Below are 27,313 nucleotides of genomic sequence, written 5' to 3'. Positions count from 1 at the left end.
AATCTGGATTTGTTCCATCTTTTCTCAGTCTTAGTATAGTATTTTTATAGTACAGAATTTCCAAAGAGCCTTGTTCTTTGAGCCCATCATCCCATTTTTTTGCTTTTTCATTTTGTGTTACAATATTTTATCATCTTTATTTCATGCTCCTCAAATGTTATGAAATTATTTGGAAAAAACCTACAATATTAATGGTCTGTAATTTATGATTTTGTGTGTAATGCATAACACAAAAATAGGAACAGCAAAGGAAAAATTTCTATCGTTACAGATTTTATCAGGCTACAACCTTTATAAACCCAATTTTCTTGTGGTTTTGCACTTGATTGGTCAGAAAAGAAAACCGCAATAGTTTAATAGCGCCAATGCTTCTGAAAAAGTTTGAGTATTCCTCAGCGTTAATGTTAACTGAGTGGTTTTATACGTTCAAAAACCAGTAATGAGCTCTGTAGCTTTTGCGATCATGCTTGCTTTGATAACATAATTTATTCTATCCAACTTTAAAACTCTTTGAAGGAACACAACTACAAATATCTGGTGATACCAGAGTAGAAGTGAATAGATCTGCAATTCTATTTTTTCAGGAGTTGGGCATGAATTCCCAAAATCTTCCGTTGATAAGTCCTTTTCTAGAGGCTGGAGCCGTGATCAGCCTGGACAAGCACCAATGAGACAACGCAGTGCTACAACCACTGGCTCTCCAGGAACAGAAAAGGCAAGAAGCATAGTACGGCAGAAAACAGTTGGTATGTACCTGTAAAAGCTGATATAAGTGACATTTGAGAAAGGGCAAGGAATTAATAACTGACTTTTGTAGCAACGTGGATAACTTCTTTCCACAAAGTATATGATCTATAATAGTTAAATGTGTGAATTATGCAGCCTTACATGCTTTGAGTGCAGCTGAATAGCTTGTGGTTACTAGAATTACAGTTACTGTAAATGAAGTAGTGCAGTTGATGTATTAATTCTTAATTAGTTTGATCACATGTTTAAGCTGGATTGGAAAAACAATACTGTTGTATGTATATGAAAGAGAAAAAAGCTGGAATGGCTTGGGCAATGGTGTGGATAGGTGGGTAATAGAAGGCTTTTTAAGTGCGTGTTTTCATGAACTGTGCACAAAATAAGTTGAGTATTTTCCAACTGTGCAAACTGAGAGAAATATATATATGTCTGCATAGTTTATAAAATGTGTTGTCTTTTACTATACCCTGAATCTTGCATTTTTGAAAGATACGCACAGGTGTGTGCAATTCTCCATTTCTGAAGTCATCTATTTCTCAACTTCATTACTTGCAGATGCTCTTTCCTGCATTAGAAATGAGTGATGCTAAACTGCTTTAGGTGGATTGCTCAAAAGAAGACTCATACGTTCGTATGATTTGCGTAGAATATCTTAATGTGAACTGGTTCTACAAATTTCTTTTAGTCCATTGTCTCATCTTGGTGATCTTAGTGCTATCCCTTATGTGAAGGAAAGTTAAGCTGATTTTACTTTTTTATTTAAATGAAGAACCTTTTAAGAAGTATCTCTTGCTGTTTTACTATCTCTGTAGTAGTAGTAACTTTGGTCACTCTGTATTGTTGCTTCACTGATACTTCTTGGATGCAGGTACATTCTGACACAGTTTTAGAAACTTGGGATGCATACTGGCAGTTGAACATATAATTACGGTAGATTTTCAGAAATTAGTATTTTTTTTCTTTTTCCAAAAATATTTGCAATTCTTTTTTTTAAGCCACAGAGGTTATTTAGCCAAAGTTTTTATTTGAATATCCTTCAGAATTCTCCATTTAAAAATTTTTTTTCTCGTAAGGCTTTTGTTGGTGTGGGAGAGTGAATTGTTCTGTAAGCAATGTAGACACGAGAGAAAATGAAGTCACAGGAACTGTCTTTTTCATGCATTCAATTGCTACACAGCTTTTCCTGCATCTCACGCTGACAGCACCTAGTTTGACTAAAGTTTTCCTTATGGATCACAGATACTTTAAATGTAATTTCTGCTTCTCTGTAGATAGTCTGTGATGAACTGTTGTGGTGTTTTGTTTTAAATCTTAATTGTTTTAACAAGGTAAAGCTCATGTTAAAATTTCTCCTTCCCAAATTGTTAATATTTCAGATATTCTGTCAGAAGGTTATGTTGTTTGGTCAATTTATTAATGATTTTGTTTTGCTGCTATTTGAAAGATGGCTATTTATATGATGTTAGCCCTAAAATGACTGAAATTTATCCTAATCAAGCTATATATTGACCTGGTTAGCAGCAAACTAATCTGATTTTAGTTTCATTGTACTTTAGCTTCCATGGTTTTGTTCCTTTCCTCCAATTATCTTACATATTTGATATTAATAAGCTGAGTTTGTATTACTGTAACCAGTTAAAATTTCAGCTCTATTCATATTGTAGACTACCATTTGTGGACAAGCATCACAGGGTTAGTAGGATGATTTTAAAAGATGAAAAGCCCAAAAAGAGTTGCCAGAGCCAGAATCCCAAACTCTTCAGTTTTTTAAAATGTTAATGAAGAATATATTACAAAAGCATATGTCCTAACTGTCTGCAAACAGTTGCTTGTTACTGTCTCTTGGGTCTGCTAAGACAGCTGCTTGGAAGCTTCTTAATCTGTGCCAGTAAACACAGGGTCACATAATAAAAAGAACTGGTTTATAGTCACAATAAGTAAAATTTTCTATAGAACATTTTGCTGGTCAAATCTCCTCCTTCAATTTAACATTAGCTCCACAAGCTAAGTCTGGAATTGAGTCAGACCTCAGATATGTTGCATGATATCTGATATGTAGTATATTTCCTCTGATTGTGAGCAATATACTCTTTATATCTGAGTAGGGGGGATGTGCATGTTGAATATTTTATGGTAAGAAAAAGCTGGAGTTTCTTTTTCACCTGTTTTATGTTGTACACATTTTGTGTACATCTGTGCACCTCTATTTTTTGAACCATCCTCATGCCAGCACACATTTATTGCTGCACTGAATTTTTTTGTGTGTGTAACTCAAATAAAAATCATAGCTTTTCTGATATGCAGTGTGTACATTTTTAGCCTGAACTTATGTAAAGTAATTTTTGGAAAAGGGCCTTTAAACATGATATGCATATGGGTTGAAAAATCTTCTATAGGGCTAGATACAGAATTTGTGGCTTAGGCAGCAGATTCTAGTCCTAAAAAATATTGGATCAGAAAGAATTTACTATATCTATTGTTCTGCTTTTGTCTATAGACAACAGTGGAAGGTTATAAACTCAAATATCTAGTCCACGTTCTGGTATTAAGTCTGCCTCAACTACTTAATTGACTGTGACACATCTCAGTGAATTATTATTTTAAATAAGATCACATTTTCCTTTTACAGCATCTCAAAGTTAATTTTGCTTTCAATAATAATACACTGTAATTTTTCCTTCAGAATTTTCTGTTACCTTCCAAATTTTAATTGGGTTGTTCTGCCCCCCCTTGCTAGTATCAGTGTAATATGGTGGAAAAGATCCAGTCAAATTACAAGGGATACTTTATGTTAAGATTTATAAATAAGACAGTATCTAATCTCAGAAGCTTGGTTTATTTAGAATCGTAGAATCATTTAGGTTGGAAAATACCCTTAAGATTTACTATGTAGCTTGTTATTTTTTCTCTTCCCTACATTCAATTTAAGATGCACAGTGGTGAATGTAACACATCTAACTATCACTGTATCCTGAATTTTATTATTGTCTCTCTTAAACAAAGAGATGTTAAAGCCTTACACATAATTGCCTTTTTTAAAAAAAACAGTTTCCGTCTTTGAAGTGCTAAGGCTTGGACAACAGGCCGAAGTCAGAGTTAACCTATAGATGAATCCTGTATATTTTATAAATGATAACCATTGTGCTAGTAGGTATTGTACTAAGTTATAACAACCCACTTATGCTGATGTAGAAAGTGCTAAAGTGTTGAAATACTGAAGCCTGAACCACAGGCCCTGAGCCAAAGCTGCTAACTTAGCATGTAGTCATTAACGAAAATGTAAACTCACTAGTGAAAGATGCAGCTTAGACAGAATATAATCAGTAGTGAGGATGAAATGTCATGAGAATGTGTATCCAACTTCCCTTGTTTAGCTTTGTTCAAGGCTGAGAACCCAAGTATTTGACCTTGTTAGAAACTCCCTTGGTTTCCCTCCCCACCCCGAGCCCTGGCCAGACTTTGGGTGGAATCCAACAGGAGAATGAAACCAGATATTTTCCGCTCAAAACAAAGGTGCCAGTTATTCTGGCTTGCTGATTTTTGGTATATAAGGCTGGACCCTCTTGCCGCGACTTTGGAAGCCTCACCTACGGGTAGACACATCACGTAGGACTTCCCCCTTGCCGGGACAGGCTCTCCAAATCCTCGCTGCAACCGGGGCTGCCCAGCGCCTGCGGGTCTGGATGTTGGTAACGTATGCAAGTGGTGAGGTGTCTTTCTTAATCACTATTCTCCCCATTGTGTAGTAATGATTAGGTGCATTACCCCGTATTTTCCTATTTGTTGCTTTAGGTGCATTATTCTGCATTTTCTTACTGCATGTTTTCTGTAATACGCTGTTACATTATTTAGTTATCACCAGTACAATATGCCTACTCTTTTCACTCTGGTGTCTGAGTTTAATTGGTATCCTTAATCAGCAAAACAGTCTTACAAACTGTTTAACAGAGAATGGCTTCAGTCTTAAAACATCTGTCTTAATTGTTTTTTCAAACTGATGTTAAGACTTCACTTAAGTCGTGCTGCGTTTGTCAAATGTGTTTTCTGCTCTATGTACATTGACCTACCCAAGTTATCTGCATGTTGCTGTTATGGACAATTCTTCAACCTGATTTAGAAGTGTGATGTGCTCAACTTTCACTGCACTCCATTCATGTACTTCTGATTCCCGTACAGATCAGGAGCACTAAGATTCTAAGTCTATATTCCATATTGTTTTGAAAATATATGTGGAAAAGTTAAAAGACTGATTAAATATTGTACTGACAATACTTACGTAAGATGTACTGAAGTTTCCTTAAAAGACATTTATCGGCAACTATTTTATCAAATTTGCAAAAGTTTGAAAGGGAAGCTGCTTGAAACAATGAATGTTGCTTTTTGAAGAACTTCAAATGTATTTTGAGACTGAACACAGTATTGCTTCTTGCTATGTCTTACCCTGGCAAAGGAGAACAAATGTCACAAAGAATCATTTTAAATCTGTTAGAAAAGCTGCAGATACAACCTTGATCCTGATGCCACAATTCTTATGTAAGTTTTCCATTCTGTAGGACTGTTGGCTGGATGTGAAACATGAAAAGGTGAATTAGGATCAGTTTAGCAAGATTTATCCAGTATCGATTAAAAGCCAGATCCTATGCATAAGAAACAATATAATGCTTTCTGTTGTCAAACCATTTCACTTCAGTCACTTAATTTTTAATGTGGAACTATAACAAGTTGTATTACAAATTTCTCCACACAGAACTGGTCATTTTCTGCTTATGCTTTTGAATCTCTTTTGGAGAATCATGAATTCAAGAGTGTGGGTATGTGTAAAACTCAAAGATGCTTTTTCAGGAGTAAACCAAAGGAAACTAGAAAAATGCAAATGTAGTGTAAGTTGCTTTTTCTGTTAAAATTTCAAGTTCTGAGTGCTTGTCGAGTGACTTTAACTTTGATTTTTCAACCCCTGATGCAATGGGAAAAAAGTGTTAATTAGTTTCTTGATTTTGAATGCAAAATCTCTGTAATCGTCATAATAAAGGCATTGTTGCTGCTTTACATAAAAGTTAAAAACTCAAAATGTCTTATGTGTCCACTGATTTTTTTTCTTTCTTACAGCTCTGCCAATATCTGCCGTGCTGAAATGTTTTAATTTTTGAATTTTCTTCCTTTTTATCTTTGTTTTCTCTGTTGCTGCTTTTTCTGTGACACAAGCCTTTCATTATAGTCACTCTTCTTTTTTCCTTCCCCACTTCTTTCTTTTCCTTTTTAAAGCCATGAGAAGCCGATCCATTGGTGAATGTGCTCTGCCATCGGCCTATATACGCAGTGCTAAAAGTGCTCCTGTTCTGATCCATACTTCCAAACCCTTCTTGCCTGATATTGTTCTCACTCCCCTTTCTGATGAGCTTTCAGGTAGTGCCACCTCTGCTAATTTCTGCACCCCCTTTATCACTTTTTTAAACCTTCTGCTTTCAAATTCTGCTAAATCATTAAATTTTTCAAAGTAAAAATACTTGGGGGATGGGGGGAGAGGGGAAGAGATTAAGAATGAATATTTTGAGTTATCTAAAATACCATGCTATTTTGCAATTCATTCTGGAACTGTTAGAAGTTAGTGCTGTGCCAATGTTTACTATCATAACATGAAAATTAGAGAAATCTCTTGCTTTTTCAATTTATCAGTAAGCAGTAAGATAGCATCTGTCTACCAGAGAGTACAACTACTCTAAAGTTTTTATTTGTGATGAGTGAGGGAAGGAAAGGAAGAACATAATTTTACTTCAATTTGCATCTTGCTACATAAATTTCTGAATTCAGTATCATTAAATGCTGTTTGGGCAACCATGATAATGATATACTTTAGCTCCCATGAAAAAAGACTCTCTGAAGTATATGGTATCATATAATACACTTTACAGTAAGCCTGTTTTTCATTAATGTATAAAAACATTTTAAAAATCTGTACAGTTTGGAATTTTGAAGTGCCTTGTTTTGGTGGTGGTTTCCAAATGATCCATTTTTTACAGAGTTGTAGTTTTCCTCAACGTTTGGCCCAGCAGGGTGGTTGGATAGAAGTTTGACAGTAGCTTTCTTTGGATAATTTTCTTTGAACAAATAGATTCAATAATTAGAATTAGCACAGATTTTTAAAAATGCATGCATGAAAGTTTACAGATAATTTTTTTTTTTCCTGTACTCTAGCTATTACATAGGTGTAAATTAGTAGTGTGTTAAGACTGACAATCGTATTATGCCTTTGTCTCAATGAGTGAAAAAAAGAGAAGGCATAGTGGGAAGACTATATATAGTCAAAACTGTGTACAAATATAAGGACTTAATGGCAGTAATTTTTTAATGGAAGATACGTTCTTTTTTTATCTTTTCTGACCCTTCTGCCTGTCTTTGTTACGAGAGAAGTACCAAGAACTGTATTTTCATAATTATACTTTGTTTTGTGTCCAAAATTAAGTCTTCTTGTTGTGAAACAGAAACTTGGTGCCTTAGTATTCAATCTGAAAACATACAGAATCAGGAAAGTTCAATGAACCCACCATAGAGATGCCAGACTTTCACAATGAAAAATTATAAAGTATTTGAATGCAAATCTTCACAACACAAATAATAATAAAATACAAATTATATGTAATAAAATAACATATGAATGCAAAAGATATCTCTTCTGAGATATAAATTATTAGAACTTAGAAGATAGGGCTTTTTATAGGAAAAATACATGAACAACCTATTAGAAATAGATCTTACCTGGCCATAACATTGTTGGAAATAGTCAATTCTTCATGAAGATCTTCAGAGCACCTGCAGAAGGGAATGAGCTTTCACAGTGAACTATTATTTTGTCATATAGTCATTTATACTTAATTATCCTGCTTAAAGAAGGCAAAAGTGCTTTTGCAGTCAGTTTTACCATCCATGTTTCTGAAAAGTCTCGGCTTGCATCTTTCCTCTAATGTGTCCCAAACCTGATGGCTGTCTTGCTATTATCCTTTCTGTTGATATCCCATACAAAAACTGCATGACTATCGTAATTCTTAAAAGTGAAATAATTTTACAGACCTTTGCACTTCTAGCATAGAAAATGTCCTAGGCGCTTCTTGGTTTTGGTGTCTTCTCAAACAGATAGGTGTTGAAACAGCTTCATGATGTGCCCAAGAATCTTGAACATTGCCAGAAAACTAAAAAGCTCTAGTGAAGAAAGCAAGCTGTTAGAGTGTTGATAGGGAAGTAGCAGAGTAAAGGAGAAGCTATCCACTGGATCAGGGTGCACTTTGTTCTTTTAATTTTCTGCACTTTTTATTGCTCTGTCTCTCTTTTTTATTTTTTTTTTTTTAACATGGAGTGTTATAGTTTTCCTTGCCTTTTCCTCTTACAGTAAATACATTCTTTTCTGGAAGCCTTCTGTGTCCAGATGTACAACATGTAATTTGGGAAGTAATCAAATTGTTTCTGTCATAAGCATGCGTTAGGTAATGAATGATTTTTAGCTAGCTGTGACAGCCCTTCCTCTTATTTCATGATTATATGAATATCCCTGTTACGCAGACTGACTTTCGGATTCAACACAACTCGAAGGAGAGGCTATTTCAAATGATGCCAAAAGAATAGGATGCCCTAATCTTAGGTTTTCTGAAGTAGTATTCAGCTTCTTTTTAGCTGTGAAACTCCTCGTTGAAAGATTGACTCACTGAACGCTGGTGAATTTTGACAGGTAGTCCAAAAGAAAGCATTTATGCCAAAACCTTTATCTATACAGGACAGTATATTAATTTTCAAGAGTAAGGCAGAACACCCCACTATAATTTGTTATTTATTGACACATAATGCTTCTGCTTGAAGATCAGTAGGTTAACAAAATTTATTGTAAAAGCTCAATATTGACATCTAGTCATCTAGCATCATAGAGAATGCTTTCCTAAGATTGTAATTCCTTCATGTAGTTTCTTAGTTATGCTGTATTTCCATGTGCAGAATATTTGAAACTTTTCAAATAGGATCCAGAAAGTGGAAGTGAAGATTTATACTTTAAGATTTAACTAAACAGTAAAGTGATTTGATATAGTGCAATTGTTGCAAATCTGCAATATTTTTAAAAAGAACTTTTCTTTTAACCTGTTAGAATCATAGGAAATCCCGTTTTATATATTCACAGGATAACTAGAAAAATAACCATTGATTCCTGGAACTGTTGAGGTACAAGACCACTTGTGAAAAAAAGTGTCAGTGAGATGTAGGCAAGATTCCTTGAAGCAGTGGGCCACAATGGCAGACTAATGAATTGCAGGCGACAGATTTTTCCGTATCCACTGGGACTAAAAGAATCAAAGGAAGCATTAACATGAAAGGGAGACATATATTATGCCTTTACAACCTTGCTCCCTAATCAGTAAGTAATCATTAAGATGAAATATAAAGAAATCATAATTGTAATTTCAATAAGGCTGTAATTATTCTTTAATCCCAGAAACTCACAGAATGATTGTATTCTTATAAAAGAATTGAAATGAAAGCTGAGAAGCAAAACATTGTATTTTTCTCCACTTTCTGAACTAACTTTCCATGATAAAATAGAATCGTGTCCCAACATTATATGGGAATCTTCTACTTGCGCTTGTGGCCTTGACAGAATGTGTCTCTCCATGAGTTTGTATTTTAGCCTATCTATCTCCCACTTGATGCTGAAAAATTACCTTTTCTTTCTGCCTTCTAGCAGAAAAAGGAGAGGTAAGGTTGATTTAAGGGAAGTTGTGATTGAGTGAGATTTCTAGAACTACCAGTTGCAATCTCTTCCTCGCTGTAATGTATTAGGAACCAGGACAGCGTTTTTCCTAAGTACATGCAGTGTGTCAAGATACACAGCCTTCTGGCGTACAATTGCAATGTAGTTAGTGAAAACTCCTTAGGAATTGATGGTGTCCCAGTTTGACTGTATACCTGTGTGCAAGGGGGAGCCCTGGTTGTGAAGGAGCTGTTCATTTGGTTTTTTAAACATTGTCTGTATTTTCAGCGCTGATATTGCAATAACAGTATATTTTTAATTTCCTTAATTTATTCCTCTGTTCTACAAAAAAGAAATCTCTATTGGCACAAGCACTACACATTTGTTTGAAAATGTTTGTGTACTTGTATGTGCTAATCATGTGTACGTGAGCACCTAAAATTAATACTGGATCAACACTGAAATAAATCTAGCTGAATTTATTTCAATTTGTGGAGCTGCTTGGCGTGCATTTGGAGTTCTCCATCCAGTAATTTTAACATCCTAGAAAATCATAATCGCTGCATGCATGCACAGTATGCAATCCTCAGGCTGCTGCTTTAGATAAGCTTGAGTTTATGAAAGACATGAAAGATGCACACTGATGGCTCAAGATGAGATCAGTGTATCATAGTTACATATATTAATCTCGTATATAACATTATCATACATATTTTTGACTGAATCCTATGGTCCTTTCTTTGCAGCTGTAAGAAATAGCATTGAGTATATAAACATAACTTGTGTTAATCTCTGCCTAATAGAGAGTTTGAAATAATGGTTACAACTAGAGAGAGACACCATTCATTTCAGAGGGTATTCATTCATATAGTTAGTAATAAGTGAACAAGACCAGTCATGAGAAATTTGTTGCTTATCAAAGCTGAAAAGAGAGGAAGGGGATAATAAATTGTGCCGTACACGATGATTTTCCATTCATGTTTATTTTCTGAAATAGCTTGGATGTCTACTCTTTTTCCAATATAGACCTCTCTATTTCCTGTCTAATCGCTTCTTTATAGTTCAGTAAACTTTGTATCAGGTCAGATTTTAATTTTCAAATTTTAACTTCTCTGAAAAATTGAGCATGGAAATACCACTTTTCATCTTCTTCCAACACATACATTTAGTTAAGTAGAGATGTATCTCATTCTTCCAGTTTATATGCTTTGTGTAGAAGGAAAATATGAGAAAATCCAGCTCTAACAATCTCAGAAAAGTGTGAGCACTTTAAAACAGGCTTTTAATGTGACTTCAGATTCTCATTATTACATATTACTGAAATAGGTATAGAGATCCATGAAGTAATAATTTGAAATACTTTAAAATTAGTTCAACATAGTTCAACATAGTTTATTTTGGCATCAGATTTAGGGGAGGGAAAGGGGCTTAAATTTTGTGCTGATTTTAAGTAAAATCACCACTGCAGTCCTGAAGATAAATCCTCTAGATAGAACCACAAGGTAAGTCAGTTTATTGTGGCAAGTAACTCTTGTTGGTGTTCATTTAAGCTGTTTATTGTTATTCCTGCCTTTAAAAGCATAACTACAACTTTTTAAGTGGTAGATAGTAAAAAATAAATCTGGGGAATAAAGAATTCTATAAAAAAACAAACCCCAACACCAACAAAAAATGAGAACATTGAGAAAGCTGTTTCTACCTTACTGTTCAAGTGCCTGTCCCATAAAGAGACTGCAAGGGAAGTGTGAATTCTTACAATTAGTTGAATTGTCTGTAGGAGATACTTACTCTTGCCTACACCGGTGATTTGATAGTATGTAGTGTTCCTATAACATTATCAGGAAATCTGAAGAGGAGCATGAATGTTCTTTATTTTGATGTATGATGTGAAGTGGGCTGAAGATACTTCTGTACAATTCCTAGGTGATCCATGTTGGAACTGCAGCTTTCAGTAGAGTTAACTATGATTTGTACTGATGCTAACATATTAGCAGTCTAAACAGAGACAAGGAATCACTAATTTAAATGGTCACAACAAATGTTCTGGTCTTTCCATAAACAAAAGTGGTTTTACTCAAATGTTAACTGTTGTGAAGCTACAGGATGTTTTTCAGTACCAGAGTCCTTAATTTGGACAGTCTCACAAATGTCACATTTGCTTGTGTAAAACTGGAAGAAGAGGGGGAGGTAAGCCTTCATCAAGTATGTAGTTTGTCATTTTGAAGATGAGAGACAAAACATCCTTCTAGGGAAAAAGGGTATAATCTTTAAGTTATCCATCATGTGCAGCATGTATCCATTCTGTATAGGGCCAGCACTTTCCTGTCGTTTAAAAGCCTTAGTCTTTAGATGTACAGTATATTACATATGCCATAATATTCATAATCATATGATAGTATTCTTTATTCAGTAATTTTTATATATTCATACAAGTTATGAAAAAGTAATAGTTTTCCACTTCAATAGACATTTCTAATTTTCCAGAAAACTTACTCGTTCTCTTTGGAGTTGTGCACTTTTCTGAAGATGTAAATTCCATGAAGGGTACTACTGTTAAGCTAATTTGTATTCCAGGTAACCATTTCCTGAACAAGCTAGCTGGAATAATACTGGTTGAATTATTGAACTTATTGGCACAGCCCTAGCTTTAACTGTATTTCCAAACGTTCCATGGTCTCACTGTTTGTTCTCATGCATGTTAACATATAAAACTGTGTTCTGATGGTCTAACTCATTTATATTGCATTCTGTACTGGATACTATGTGCGTGTGTTTTTAACAATCTAGTACTGGAAAAAGTATTTTTGTTGTACTTAAGAAAACAAGGCTCTGGACTTTCCCGGCTTTTAAAGTCACATAATTAGGATGTAGTGGTAAATAAATATTGTCTCTGTATGTAAATTTTAGTGCATGTTACATATACTTTTTTCCTACAGACATTGACGATGCTCAAATTCTTCCACGTCCATCTCGAGTCAGACATTTTTCACAGAGTGAGGATGCTCCAAGTGAAGTTTTTGGTGCATTAAATGAGGAACAGCCACTGCCACGAAGCAGCAGCACCTCTGACATCCTGGAACCATTCGCAGTTGAACGAGCCAAAGGTGCAGTTCCTGTCATTGACAGTTCATCCCATCATGCTCCAAGCTTACAAAGTTCCACTGAGACCTCTTCAATGCATAGATCCACTGAAAGCCATATCACTGATACAAATAGCAGAGAGTCCTCCTTGGAAGTTGGGGATAGTATTTATGACCATCTTTGTCATTTAATAGGGCCAGTAGAATTTGCAAACACAGCCTTTGAACAAAGCCAATATGTTGACCTTGAAGGTGAAGATGATCTCCTTTCCTCTCTGAGAGAATATCTTAAAGAAAAAGAAGAACTTTGCGGTAACTTTGAGATAGATAAATGTGAGGCTTCTGCTCACGAAGTTGATACGTCAGTAAATAGGAATGATAGATTACCACTGGATGGATTAGAAAATAGAGATCAGACTGGTCAATGCACGAATAGCATCACTGTTACAGAAAGAGCTGATAACACAGAGCTGCACCCAGAACAAAACCAAAGTGGCTTTATAAGTAATATTGCACCTACTCAAGTAGACATTTTTACAAGAAATCAAGCACTTGATAAAGCCAGACAGTTAAATATTGATAAACAATATGAAAGTGTGTTTGATCATGGGTCAAGTAGTCCTAGCAGCAAAGAAGGGAAGAGATACCTGTACAGGCAAGCAGCCACTGAAGCTGATGTAGATTTAGTTGTGGAAGCAGCAGTAGCTGAAAAGCATAAAAGTGCCCAGTTTAATGAAAAAGTAACCAACTCACGTGTTATGCATGCAAAGAAAATTCTTCCTAAAGCACCAGTTAACCCTCAAATGCCTCACACCACAGGCACAAGCAAACTGTCACCAACTAAAAGGAGTATATCTGAAACTGTAACTCATAGGGCCAAAATCATGAAAATAACGACTAAAAAGAGAAATAGTGTTCATGTTACTTTTAGGCCATCTACTGAATCGGTTCAATTTTACAATCCTCTTGAGAGCAAAGAGGCCGCTTGGAAAGCAAGACTTCGTAAACTCAGTGGCTTCAGTAGTAGCGGTAGTGGTAGCAGCAACAGCAGTACCAGTGCAAGCACCAGCTCATCAGCTGTCACAGAGCTGGTTAGACCTGGAATATATAGACCTCTAGATGCAATCAGTGCTGCATCAGCTGGCAGCAAGCAAATTAAGGAATCTGCAGAAACTCAAGCAGCCATGTTGCAAAAAGAAGCTATTGCAGTTAATCAGTTCCATAATCGTAGTGCCTTTAGAGCATCAGGTCAGGAGTCAGCACAACAGCAGGGCTCCCTGGGTGGTGTTTATAAAACTGTTGTACATGCTCTTTCGAAGCCGAAGGCAAATGTTTCCCCACAGAGGCAGAACAGAATGCCAGCAGAGGCTCCACTGAGGGATCTGTACAGTCATGTAATGGGCTATTTTGGAAGGAAAGCTGCAGGTGAGCACTAACAGTGTGCAGAGCGCAAAAGAAGAAAGGCAGCACCAGTTTGGCTTAATGCAACTGAAGCAAGCTCTGATAAGCAGTCAAAAGGCTTTGGGATGATCACTGCTTTCCCTGTTTGGTTATGCATGCGCCTACAGCCAGCTGATTTTTCTCCCAGCATAAGTTACTTTTACATACTTTAAATTACTAATTTCCCTTTCCAAGATATTTAGTTGAACCTCTTTGCTGCTGAAGACCATCAGGTTAGGGAAGAGGAAGAGACAGTAAATGACCTAATAAAGGATTAAGCCCTGAGAGTTTTGAATTTTCATCTACCATGCAGAGCCTTAAAATTTAGCCTACTGAATGATTGGCATATGCATATTTTATCAGAATTTGCTATTCCACTCTGAGTGTAGTTTGTTTGTCCAGAACGACCTGGCTCTCGACCAGCTAGGTTGAACTAATTGTATTTCTGGTTCATTTAGTGTGTTTTCTTCTTCCTCCTCCTCCTCTTCCTCCTTTTCCTCCTCCAAAACAAAGAAGCCCCTCAAATTTATATTTGGAGATCAGTTTAGATAACTTTTTAAAAATAGTCTGAAACAGAAATCTATTACTGGAATGATTTCATTGCAACAGTTCTCTGTAAGTCTAATCATAGATTAAAGTTTTGTTTGAGTCTTTCAAAACATGCTGTAGGCCTTTCTGTATTCATTCATCAAAGTGGATACAGTTACATCTTTCGTTGCTTTCTTTTTTCTTGGAATCATGGATGTTCATGAAGGTCTCATGATAAGTCTTTCTCCTACTAACTATGAGACCTCTGTGGACTGATCAAAAAAGGCCGTCACTCTAATATCCATTGTCTTAGTTCACATAACCTTAAAAGAACAATGAATTAACTTTCAGCAGTAATGTAGGTTTTCTTTTTTCCCGTTGTTATGCTGGCATGATTAACAGAGGATTCTGTAATGCATCCTGCATCGAGATGTTAATGCCACCTGAGGGCAGTCTTTGTAAGCATAGCACCACGAGAGTGACTGTCATGGGTCTCAAAAAAGCGATTTGCTCCTCTGCAGAATCTAGACTTCTGAAAAATAGATGTTTAGAAAGCACTAATTTTAGAAGTACCTTTTATTTGAAATCTGTAACATGTTGCAGAGCCTCATTATTAGGGTAAACTACACTGTGGTTTTATGAGAGATAACAATGAGGGAAAAATTCTTATAGACAAAACATGAACTGGAATAACTTGAAGACTTTAAAGGTGAAGATCATGAAGTCAGGTGTAACAGCCACAGTTAAATATGAACAGTATAGTTATATCAAAAATACAACACTGATAAATGAGTGAACTTAATTAATTGTTCATAACCGTTGACCATCCAGTTTGACTTTTCATTCCATGTACGAGCCTGTAATTTTATTACATAACATTTTCTGTGCACTATTTATACTAACTGTATACAGTGCTATGTTGACACTTGTCATTAGTACATATTACAACCTTGTTTACTTTTTCCAATACATTGCTCTTCATTAGGAATGCAGTGAAGAAGGAGCCTGTAGGAATCATAAAATTTTCAGGATTTATTACTTATTTGTCATGATACGGAGGAAAAATATATGCTGTATCCTTAAAGCAAGCATTAACAACTTTGAGTAGTGCTTACCTATAAGCTTCTTGCTCTTGAAGGTGGTACTGGAAATCGACTAACCCCTGCTTAGTGGGAAGAAGAAGCCGTACTAATTCTTGAAGTAGAATCTGCTTTAAAAGAGGGAAATTCTTAAAATGCATGTTTGGCAATTTTTTAATTTCTGTTAATTAGCAGGTTTTTTCATTTGTTACCTTTTGTTTTGAAAATGTCTTGATGTGTTCTTTACTATATACAGTTGTCCATTTACTTTTAGCTAATAGAGAGGACATGAGTCAAAAGCTGCACCCTATTGATAGTGATATTGGCAGTAGCAATACAAATGTTCCTGACCTCATGGATGAATTTATAGCTGAGAGACTCCGCAGTGGTAGTGCACTGGTAAGCCTTTACACTTCCTACATTTCAATATATAAGTCTGCATATATGCGTGAACTTGTCAGTGACATTATAAATCAGTTCACTAAAACGTTTTTCTCTGGATTTTATGAATCAGAAAGAATTAAGAATATCACTTAAATTATTCCTTGCTTTTGATATAGATTCATGCCATTTTGTGCCATTTTATGCTATTTGTGTTTTCATATCTATTAAATCTTCATTGTGGAAACAATGCAGAAGTTATTGTCAGATGAATAGTCTCATTGAATTAAAAGGCCTTAATTGCACCTGTAAAGATCTTTGTACACAGACACTTTCAGAATAATAATTTATATGTAAATTTGCAGTCTTCAGTGTGGTATGTAGTTAGGTGCCATGCTGTAGTATGGTACTATACAGGTATAGTCAGTGCAACGGACTACGGAACTACACCGGTACATGTTTTTTCTTCATTTTTTTATTTCACTTACAAATGTTGAATAATTTGTTGTAAATACTTCTCTGCTAATTGAACCAACTTTTCATAGGCTTTCTTCCTACACTTTTCCAGAGGTGTCATGTTGTTTGGAATGTCATTCATAATGAGAAATTTTAATCAATTTTAAGTCAAGAATTTCTGGTTACTGTTGAATACTTACAGAAAGAGACAACTGATTTGAAGAGATAAGTGTTTTATTAACTAGCAATGAAGGGGGAAATATTAAAAAAAGTTGCAGATGAAGACAGAATGGGTAACAATTTAAATGTAGTGTTTCAAAGTTGTTCAGTTCTTTTTTCTGCTTAGAATTTTTTAAGATTTTTTTTTAAAGGTCATTTTGAGACATACTCCTGTAGAAAGTTGTCAACAAGTAGTTCAGTTGTTGCTAATAAGGGGCAGAAGAAGATTCTTTGAAGTAATTAGAAAAACTTATTATCTTATATAAATGGCAAGAGAGGACCTATAGAGTTTGTCCAAATGTATACTTTTTTCTCTTTTGTATTGAACTCACATTTATGAAACTTGATTGTTGGTGCAAAGTGTTCTTGTTAGCATGTCTTGAGTTACAATACAAAAATGATAACTTGAAGTCTATTGAAAAAAGTTAATCTGCAAATTAATAAAACAGAAATAATCACTGCTGGCCACAGAGGAAAGAGGGGGAATACTGTTTGTTTTCACATAGATGGGCAAGAATATTGATTATTAATAGTTCAGACAAGAGAATTGATACTTTCCTTAGGTAACAAAAACCAGCCAAGGTGTTTGAATAAGTATTTTGAAACTGTTACTGATTTTGTAATCTAGCACACAAGAAAAAGATATGCCTTCTTAAAACAGAGTACCAATTTACTAAGATGAGTTTTAGGTTGTTGTATCTATTGAATGCTAAAACCTTGTATCATTAAAAGCTTGTCAGTCTGAGTAAATCTCTAATTAGTAGTACGGTAAAAGAATAGAGAGGTAACTAGGCCTAGTGTAAAAGGAAGTCATTTTCAGTCTCATAATGCATAAAGATTTCAAGCCATTTCATAAAATGGCTTTTCTACATTTATCTCTCTTCCTCTCTCAAGCAAGCAGTCCTATCTGTGAAAAAAATGTGTTGAAGAAAGACTCCAGATAGAACACCACCTTACTTTTACATGAACAAATCTATGTGCCTTATTTCTGCTATATGCTGCCTTTGGTGTCCAAGTCAATGCCAAGGTTTTGGCTTAATCATAAAAAAAAAAAATACATGAATTAGTAAATTAATTTGCTTGTGGTGTCCATTAAATTTTTGCTTATAGCATGGTAGCCTATAGGCCAGAAAACACAAAATTCCTTTTTTTTTTTGTGCTTTGTCTGGAACCAAGGTTAACAAGTTTTCTTTAGTAATTTAGACATTATATGGATATAATTCACTTTTTACTATTGTTCTTTCTCAAGACTTACTTATATGTGTGTGGTACATGCTAGTCTGAATCCTAGCCTTTTAAGGTACGTGCCCAAAAATTCATTGTTTAAAGAAAATTTATATTTATTAAATTCTGTGACTGCATGGGTTGTTCACTTACTGCTGCCTGCCTGGGGTTTTGGAAAGACTTGGCTATGTATGTCATATGATGACAATTTCTGGTTTAGGTACTTATGAACTATTTGATACATTCTGACATTTGCAAATGTGGGATTGCTTTTTCCATTTTATGTAAATAAGCCATTCAAGATTGTAAGATAATTTGTCTCTTCAATGTTTAGAATGTGACAAGAAGAGGAAGCAGTCCTGGCAGCCTGGAAGTTCCTAAAGACCTTCCCGATATATTGAACAAACAGAACCAAATGCGTCCTATAGATGACCCAGGTGTGCCTTCCGAATGGACATCACCTGCCAGCGCGGGCAGCAGTGACCTCATCAGTTCAGATAGCCACTCTGACTCTTTCAGCGCCTTCCAGTATGATGGCCGCAAATTTGAAAGCAAGTATAATTTTCCAAAAGTGATAGCATTTTTGATTGATTGTGAATTTCCCTTTTTTTTTTTTTTTTTAAAGTTGTATGCCAGCAGTAAAGAGAGTTTCTTTTGGTTTCCTATTGAAATCATTAACAAGTTAATGGAGCAAGCAGAGTTCTTGAGAGAGGCTATTGTGTTTGTAGTATACTAAACAAAACAGCACTGGAATGCTGCTGCACAAAAAGCAGAAGTTAGAAAGCAATATTGTCTTCTCCCTGGAGAAATATAAAAATAAAAGGTTACTTCTTTTGGAAGTTATTTAATTCTTCTCAAAACATTTAGGTAAAACTTAGTTTAAAGAAGGACTTCTGATATTTTTACAGAGGTCTTTGTGTAACTATAGATTAATCAAGATACTAAGTGTAATATAATGGTAAAATTAGTATGCTTTGTGTAATAACACAGTGCTTTTCCTTAATTTCATTTATCCATTCCTACTCTTGTTCAACAGAAGGGGTCATTATCATTGCTAGGAATTACAACTTCATGTATTATGTAGGAGAGAAATAATGTTTATATGGTAGAATTTATTGAAGAAATTACAGTTTTTAGATACATAGATGTTATGCAACTAAGTGATGGTATTTAAATCTACATTTCAGCGTGACATTTTTTCTTTAGTGTTGAAAATGCCATTTGTTAGAATATCATTTGCCATAATATTTTTAGTTTGAACTTAGTGCTTTAACAACCAACTTAGATATTTCTTCCAGCTTGTAAATTTTGCACATAAATTCCTTAATGTATGTTTCCATTATTTTTACTTTATTTACATGTAGGTGCACTTGCAGCAACTAAACAGAATACAGGGCATGCAATAGGAGTGCCTTCTCCAGAAGTACAGTCACAGTTTTGTGACAGAAATGAGAATATTCGTAATAGTTAATTACTTTCTGCTGTTACATTTTATGTAAATTTTGTAACTGTGTTAGGAGATGCACATACAAGTTTTCCATGGAGGATTTGGAGGTTCTGGGCTTTTGGTTTTTATATTAGTGGTATTTTTAGATTGTAAGTTAATACAGCGCTTCCCTCGGACAGATTTCAGCTTTGGCACTGAAGCAGGGACTCCAGCTTCCACTGACGTTGATGCAATTTCAGGACAGCAACAGAGTGCTGAGGAGCAAGAAGTGGCCAGCCTAACTACACTCCACATAGATTCGGAAACAAGTAGTCTCAATCAGCAACCATTGTCTGCTGAAGCGGCAACTATTACTGGTAAAGTAGTTTAAAAAAAAAAAAAAAAAACCAACACCTAAAAAAAGGCATTTATTTCAGAAATTTTTCACCCATCCTGAAGAATGCAAGTTCCAGCTTCTGCAATGAACCTATATTCTGTATAAGATGATTCTTGGATTTCAGTTATTTTTTGATTGCTATTGAAAAGTGATGTGTGAAATAACATAAGTGGAAAACCTTTGTCTGACTTAAGTTACCCATATGATCCTTTCCTTGTTGCTGAATGTATTTTAAACCCTTCATGAGAAAACCTATACAATTACCAGGGAGAAAACTCTTACCACATAATGTATGCTAGATCTCTTACAAGTATCCTTCTATTATTGGTAGTCAAATAGCTAATTTTCAGGAAGAGTTCCTTCCTTGGAAGGCTTTGACAGTGCTCTTTCAAACCAGTGTATCACACTGACATATCATGGAATTCTTTTATATCCATCCATCTTAACCTCTGTCTATATTGTCTGTTGTGTAACTGGGAGCTTTTAATTTGCAAAATGTTACTCGGGCATGTAAGAATCAGTTTCCATTTGTGTAATTTAAGAATTATTCTTCTTTTAGTATTTTCTCTGTTGTTTTCATGAAAAAGTAAGCCTGTTAGGAAGCAGTGTTTCACAGCCTCAGTTGATGAGCTTGGGGCTCCACCAGTTTACTTTGCAACTGTTTCTTGAGAAAGAGAGAGAATAACAGTTAGGTTAGCAATCACCAAGTGATGCAATTAACCCAAATTGAATGGGATCCTTTCTGAAAGAGAGAATCTTCCTGTCTGAGGAGTATTTGGAAGATTGGTCTCTTGCCGGATTTTGTAAATGAGAAGTAAAGATGTCCATACTCATTTTCGTACTCCTTGTTCCGTAACTGTTATGCACTACCATTCCTGTTACAACCCGGGGAACAAGTACCTATTTATTTGTGAATGCTTATATCTACATACAGTGTCTTGTCCTCTGTGAGAAATCAAATTTTGCGTTTTCAGAGATATTGAAAGACATCTTTACTTCCCCAGCCACAATTTTCACTTTTTAAAATTGCCTTTCTGCTGAAAGAAGCATGGTATTAGCTTTCTTGGACATTGTTGTTCAGTTTGTTCAACAATGTTCAGCTTGACTTTTGTTCTCTTCATTTTTCTCTTTGATGTGTGCTTGTTGAAAGTCCTCACAGAAAATCTGTTCTTTTTCTGTTTGTTTGTTTTTGTATGTTAATAATTTCATTACTGTTTGGTATTTTTGTCCAAGCTTGCACTGTAATTGAATTGATAAGATTGCAGTTAATGATTGAGTTGTCCATTGAGAGATTCTGTGGCTGTCTCTTCTTGTTGTTTGGACCACTGTTTTAGAGAGGCAGCTTTTGTGTGTCTTATGCATTTAGCTGGGTTTCCCGAGGAAGCAAGACTTGTTCAATTACACTGTCTGTCTGTCTCTGACTGTTCTACACCCCCAACAATGTTGGACCCCATTGTCTAATTTCTGCTAAATTGACATGTAAGAAAACAGAAGGACATTATTTTATTGAAAGTTTTATGAAAGGCAGCTATCTAGTGAAAATTGCATGTATGCCGAGTCCCATGACAGGAAGGCTGTAATGTGAATTCACTATATTAGATAACAGCAAATCCATGCAGAAACTCAACCTCAAAACACACTTGTAAGAAACAAGTTTTCAGTGGTTCTGCTGCTCAGAAAACTACTTGTTTCTAAATAGCTTTGCTTTGGAGGTTTTTGGAAGGAAAATTTCTTCTTGGCATATAGGCGTTATTTCATATTCTTAGCAAATGATTGAATTTACTATTGATTGCTGTTTACTAGTCCTAGAACAAGTTGAACCCATAGTAGTCTCAGTCAAATTTGGATCCACATATACTGGAGTATCTGTTAGTGCTTCTTAGAAGACTCCAGTAGTTCAGCAAATTTGCCATAATTATTTATGTCCATTCTCTTCCATCATATGAAGGTCTTTCTCCCTCCCTCCTCTGCTCCCTTCCCCTCTACTCCCTCCCTCCCTCCCCTGCCAATTGTTTCTCTCCGTCTCATTCCCTTTCCTTTCCTCTCTACCCAACTCTCCCTCACTTTCTCTCCTCCCCATCACTCTTTCTTGCTCTTTCTCTTTATCTACTTTCATCCATTCCCACATAATGAGCAGAATGGAAGAGAAGTAGGAAAAGATTTTTTTTTTAAAATGTCTTTTAAGTGTGTATTTTACATTATCTTTGTGAGCATGTGGAAAACAAGTGATCAGTAGCAAGAGGAGAGTATCATTACCTGTCGTGTGAAAGAGTAGTCTGTGTGTGAAGCAGTAATGCCTATCTCCCTGCATTAAAGGTGTTGATTTAAATGATGGTAAAAGCTTCATTGCCTTTGCCATTTAAATCAGATAGAGACCTCTGCAGTTTAACAATGTAATTAAGTTTGTTTACTACAATTTCTGTTCTGATAAGACTGACATTTTCTGTCAAGTTCTTTAAACAATTTGTTCTCTTTACAAGAAAGAACACTTTGCAGCCAATAATTTGAGAAAATTAGTATTTTAAAAGACTCACTTTTTCATTGCTGTCCCTAAAGTTTAGTTTATCTCTAATACTGAACTTCACATATCATTATAATATTTTTGGGCCCCAGTTACATTTATCTAAGAGTTAAAATTAATAGGTTTGAATTCTTCCATTTTAACATGTGCTGATGTGTAGGGAAGTATGTGGTGATTATCTGTTCTCTTTTTTTCTGCCATCTGACTGTTCTGACCAAACTCAGCTTTTTATAATCATCTGTAGGCAAATTCAGAAAGTGAAACTAAGGTAGTGCAGAAGAAAAGTACAAGTACCTGCTCCCTCTCCACAGATCTCTTAGTAGCAGAGACCAAATAGTTGCCGGGAGAGGATGCTGCTCAGTGGTGATTGTGGAAAAATACTTTTGCAGCACTGCCATTCAAACACTTGTATTTTCCTGTCTTAGAGGAAACAACATCTCTTTAACTTTATAAAACTTTCCCTCCATATGGATTTTCTCAGCCCAACTGGCAGATAAACACCAAAAATTGTCAGTTACTGGCTTGAGCTTTTATTTCTAAATTAACTTGTATGCATCCATAAACCTGGAAAAGCAGTTGTTCCAGGAAAATTTCTGCTTAAATATTTTTCTGGAGAGAAATTTAGGTGAAAAAATTTGGAGAGAAATTTGACTGGTTCAGAACACTGAAAGTGCTGCAGAACAAACACATTTAAAATTATTTGAACCTAAAATTAGAGCTCTGTTAATCCATTTGCCTATCTGATTTTGATGTTCATCTTTCAGCTTTCATGCATGTAATTTGTCTTCTTTCAGAGCACTATTCACAGAGAGATCTGCTTACAGTTTTTATATCTTTTCTTGCCCAGATTTGATATATAGAAGTAGTTCAGTTTTCTTGTAATGTTATGTTTAGACATTTCAGTAGCTCAAGAAAATAGAAAAGGCTTTTAAGGTAACTGTTAAAAATGTCATTTGCAGGCTCTGAAAGTGCTTCTCCAATCCAATCTGCTCTTGGATCCCGATCACAGACACCCTCTCCTGCCACTCTTCATGCAGATCATATTGAGCAGAAGGATCTGCAGCTGGATGAGAAGCTCCACCACTCTGTTTTACAGACGCCAGATGACCTAGGCAATATCTGGAATAGAAAATATAAACCTGTTCTTTCTTTCTTTCCAATGCCATATAGTAAAGTAGCTAGTATTACATTAGTTGTAGACAATCCTGTACATGGCTATTTCATCTGCACTTTTAAAAATATTTAATTACCTTGATTTAAAAGCAAACAAAATCCTTTTGCATTTTATCTTGCATTTCATTGGAACTGTTAGCACTGGATTAATAGTCCAGACATTTATAATTGTTCTTTTTGATGCTTTGAGTCGTGGCAGCTTAATCTAGTATGTGGCCCTGCTATGGACTGTTTTATCATTGATGTACAAATAATAAGACATAATTTTAAAGTAATGTTATAATTTCAACTTTGAAGTTCTGTTCTTTTCCCTTTCATATTTAAAGAAATTTATAATTACTTCAACTATCTTAGCTATTGAATTCTATGATACATTCACTTTGTAAATATAAAGTTCCCATTTCTCCCATATTTGGTCTCATGGCAACAGAAGAGTGTCTGATATATATTTGAGACCCTTTTCCTTTAAATAGCCTACGGATGGACAGAAATTTGATCATTTTGCTTTGTGCTTTGAAATCTACAGCCTAGAAGCCATTAGTGTCTCTACCACAGTGGTCCAGATCTTCAAAATAAGAGGCTATGTGATTAGGCTGAATTCGGATTTAATTTTGATTTTGTATGCCTGTGGGAGCTGCAAGATTTTCAGAAGATCTTGGCAAATTCTGGTGCTGAGGTGTTTTGAAAATTTGCCTGAGAGGGGCAAAAAGGAGATTCTGGATGTGTGCTGCTTTAAAACTGTGGCTTGTTAGCTAGTTTAGTGTGGCTATTTAGCTAGATAAGTGTGAGCTGAGTAGACTAGTCATCGTAATCTATCAAAGTTTTCTTTGTATGGACGAGCTAGATTAATCATCTTTCACGTAAAAAAGAACATGCATTTGTGTAACACTGATGCGTAAAGAGAGCTAGGTGAGAGTTAGACTGGTTCTGGGTTACTGAATGTTGCCTCTCCGCTCATACAAATTTACTGCTTAAAGAACAATGGCCAGAGACGAGTTTACTCTCCCCTTTCCCTTCAATTTGCAGTAAAATACATTCCTAGTAGATTCTAAGAAAAATAATCTTTCTGTTTTTTTGGGAAAAATGTAAAGTTGAAATGTAATTTTACTTGGAAGCAGGCAAGTCGAGTTCTGGAGATTCATTGACTCCAAAGAATGTAAAACAGCACTTACAAAAGGAATGGCCTTACTAGGTCCATCAGATCCTTATTAGAGCTCCAGTAGTGACTTTAAATGTTATTTATGGAAAGAATATAAGAAACGGGACAATTCTTCCTCTACAGAGTTTGATAATAGACATATAGTTAAACATATCCAGCATGGAGGTGGCTGAATGTGTAAGAAATAACTTACTCTGAAAGCCTGATCTTTTTTTCCTTTTTGGTTTTAAGAAAACTATATATGTAATACTTATAGTAGAACTTTTTCTGGAGAGGTAGATCTCACTATACTTTTTTCCTTCTGTTACAGAAACTAGTGAATTCCCCTCAGAATGTTGCAGCGTGATGGCTGGGGGAACGCTTACAGGATGGCATGCAGATGTTGCTACTGTGATGTGGAGGCGAATGCTAGGAATTTTGGGAGATGTCAACAGCATCATGGATCCAGAGATTCATGCCCAGGTTTTTGATTACCTGTGTGAACTGTGGCAGAATCTGGCCAAGGTAAAATAACTGAACCTCTTCTCCAGTCTGACCCGATAGGGCAGGATTTTCAAAAAAAAGCACCTTATATATTTACCTTAAATATTTATATTTTTGTTTTGTTTTTAATAATTGCAGATAAGAGACAATCTTGGTATTTCAACAGATAATCTAACTTCACCATCTCCACCAGTTTTAATTCCACCGCTGAGAATTCTAACACCGTGGCTGTTCAAGGTAAATTTTAGCACTAAGTGAAACAGAAATAAAAGTTTATGTTAGTGTAGAAGAGTGTTTAATGTAATTGTTTGATTTATAAATAATAAATATCATTCTAAAACTAGGCAACAATGCTGACTGATAAATACAAACAAGGAAAGCTACATGCTTATAAACTCATTTGTAAGACAATGAAGCGAAGACAAGATGTTTCTCCAAACAGAGATTTTTTAACTCATTTCTACAATATAATGCACTGTGGACTTCTTCATGTTGATCAAGTAAGTTTAATTAATCAAAATTCAGGTTAATGTAAGTAGTATAACTAAAATTGTTTTATCAAAAATACCGAATGGATTTCAGCGGAGTAATTTAACTTTGTCTTTGAAAATAGTTACGTGACTGATACTTTTTCTAAACTTTGATAAATGGCCCTCGTGTTCTTGGTTGTAGTCAGAAATGCTTTTTTTGTAGTCCATTTCAAGCAAATACAAGGAGAGAAAAGGTACTCTTTCATTTTTTTACTGGTTGTGTGTAACAGGTTGAAGCATGCAAGAAAGAGAAGGAAACAGATCTGTCTAAGGTCTACTGTTCTTCTTGCTCCCTGATGCAACACTTTAGTTAGTGGGAAAGTAAATTGTGCCCACTGCATTGGAGTAGTTTATGTCTACAGCAAGTACAGAAACCAGCAAACTAAAACATACTGAGTGTATCTAATCAGTGGGAGTAGATCTTGTTCATATTAAAACCTATGAAAAAGTCTGAAAATACTGTATGTCTTAAACACTCTTTTTAAAGGCTTGCATCAGAAGTGTGAAAAAGTTGGTTTTGAGAACTTTTTTGAGGAGCAGTTAGAGGCATAGGGAGATCAAAGGTTCAAACAACTGTTTTCATTAACTGGGCAAAATAGAACTAGTCTGGAATTATTCCACATGGCTATGGATAGGGCAGATCTCCAGTTTCTGTCCTCTAACAACCAGTTTACACTGCTTTTCTTGCTGGATTGCAAATCTTCCTATAACATATTGCCATTAAGTTGGATATCGCTATTCTTGGAGAATTATTGAGAGGAGGAAAAGGGTTATTTTTTTGCCTGTCTGAACTTGAGATGTTTTTTAATAATTGAAACATTTTATACTTATTGGAGAAATTGTATCACGTACATTTAATTCTAAAAACTGCCTCACTAAGTCTACAAGAACATAATATGCTGGGTTGAATAAGTATATACCAGAAGTGTTATAAAGCACTTTATTATAGTTCTTTCTTTATATTTTGGTTCCATACAGATATATGTAAGAGGCTAATACCTTTTTTTAAAGTTATAGTCAGGTGATACTTGTTGGAGAGGATTAAACATGTTGTTAAGAAGGTGTAATAGTTGGTTATCTCACTATGTCTCTTGTGTACATATTTAAATGAATGGTTAATCATTTATAGAACTCTTACAAGCTAAATGTAAATGAATATAAGATGTGACCTCGTACTGACCTCGTACAATAGTGTCCAAGGTTAAATTGGTCTATAAGGTATACCACAGTTTACTTACATTAATGTGAGTAAAGTTAAGGAATTTATCTTTTTATGGTACTCTTCACTCCGTAGTGAGCGTCTTAATTGCCACAATGAATTTGCTTTCTTGCATTTTTACTTTCTACCTTTGGTAAATACCTCCCTCTTTTCATTCATTGTTCATCTTGTTGATACTTTTTCCCTTTTCCTCCTGCAAGGATATTGTCAATACAATCATCAAGCACTGCTCTCCCCAGTTCTTTTCACTTGGTTTGCCTGGTGCTACCATGCTTATTATGGATTTCATTGTAGCAGCAGGAAGGGTGGCTGCTTCTTCTTTCCTCAATGTAAGTATTCATCAGTTCATTCTCATTTACGTGCAAGTGGAAAGGGTTTGAGAGAAAACTGAGCAGTATTTTTCCTTGACTAGGGTGTTAACTTGACCCCAGAATTCAGTGTAATGGTTAGCAAATACAAATATTGTCAGTGGTTTATTCTAGAACACTACACATGAAGTCCTCTCCAGAAAATATGTGAAGAATGC

At 35.2% G+C, this 27,313-nt stretch overlaps 1 protein-coding gene across 15 annotated transcripts in view; it reads left to right on the top strand.

Annotated features, from left to right (window-relative positions):
• The window catches only part of RALGAPA1 (Ral GTPase activating protein catalytic subunit alpha 1), a 135,797-nt gene that overhangs the window by 37,212 nt on the left and 71,272 nt on the right, over positions 1–27,313 (top strand). For 10 of the 15 annotated variants that reach the window (XM_074824631.1, XM_074824632.1, XM_074824630.1 and 7 more), the window contains exons 16-26: positions 585–746; positions 6,010–6,150; positions 12,409–13,977; positions 15,874–15,998; positions 18,214–18,430; positions 19,506–19,682; positions 23,183–23,335; positions 24,866–25,059; positions 25,177–25,275; positions 25,383–25,538; positions 26,988–27,116. In XM_074824631.1, coding sequence (XP_074680732.1) covers positions 585–746; positions 6,010–6,150; positions 12,409–13,977; positions 15,874–15,998; positions 18,214–18,430; positions 19,506–19,682; positions 23,183–23,335; positions 24,866–25,059; positions 25,177–25,275; positions 25,383–25,538; positions 26,988–27,116 — 3,122 coding nt within the window. The remainder of the gene's footprint in view (positions 1–584; positions 747–6,009; positions 6,151–12,408; positions 13,978–15,873; positions 15,999–18,213; positions 18,431–19,505; positions 19,683–23,182; positions 23,336–24,865; positions 25,060–25,176; positions 25,276–25,382; positions 25,539–26,987; positions 27,117–27,313) is intronic. The other 5 variants (XM_074824643.1, XM_074824642.1, XM_074824645.1 and 2 more) reach the window with 3 other exon arrangements.

The sequence above is a fragment of the Strix aluco genome, chromosome 4, assembly GCF_031877795.1.
Source record: "Strix aluco isolate bStrAlu1 chromosome 4, bStrAlu1.hap1, whole genome shotgun sequence".
In the NCBI taxonomy this organism is placed as follows: domain Eukaryota; kingdom Metazoa; phylum Chordata; class Aves; order Strigiformes; family Strigidae; genus Strix; species Strix aluco.
This window is presented reverse-complemented; position numbering and strand designations above follow the sequence as displayed.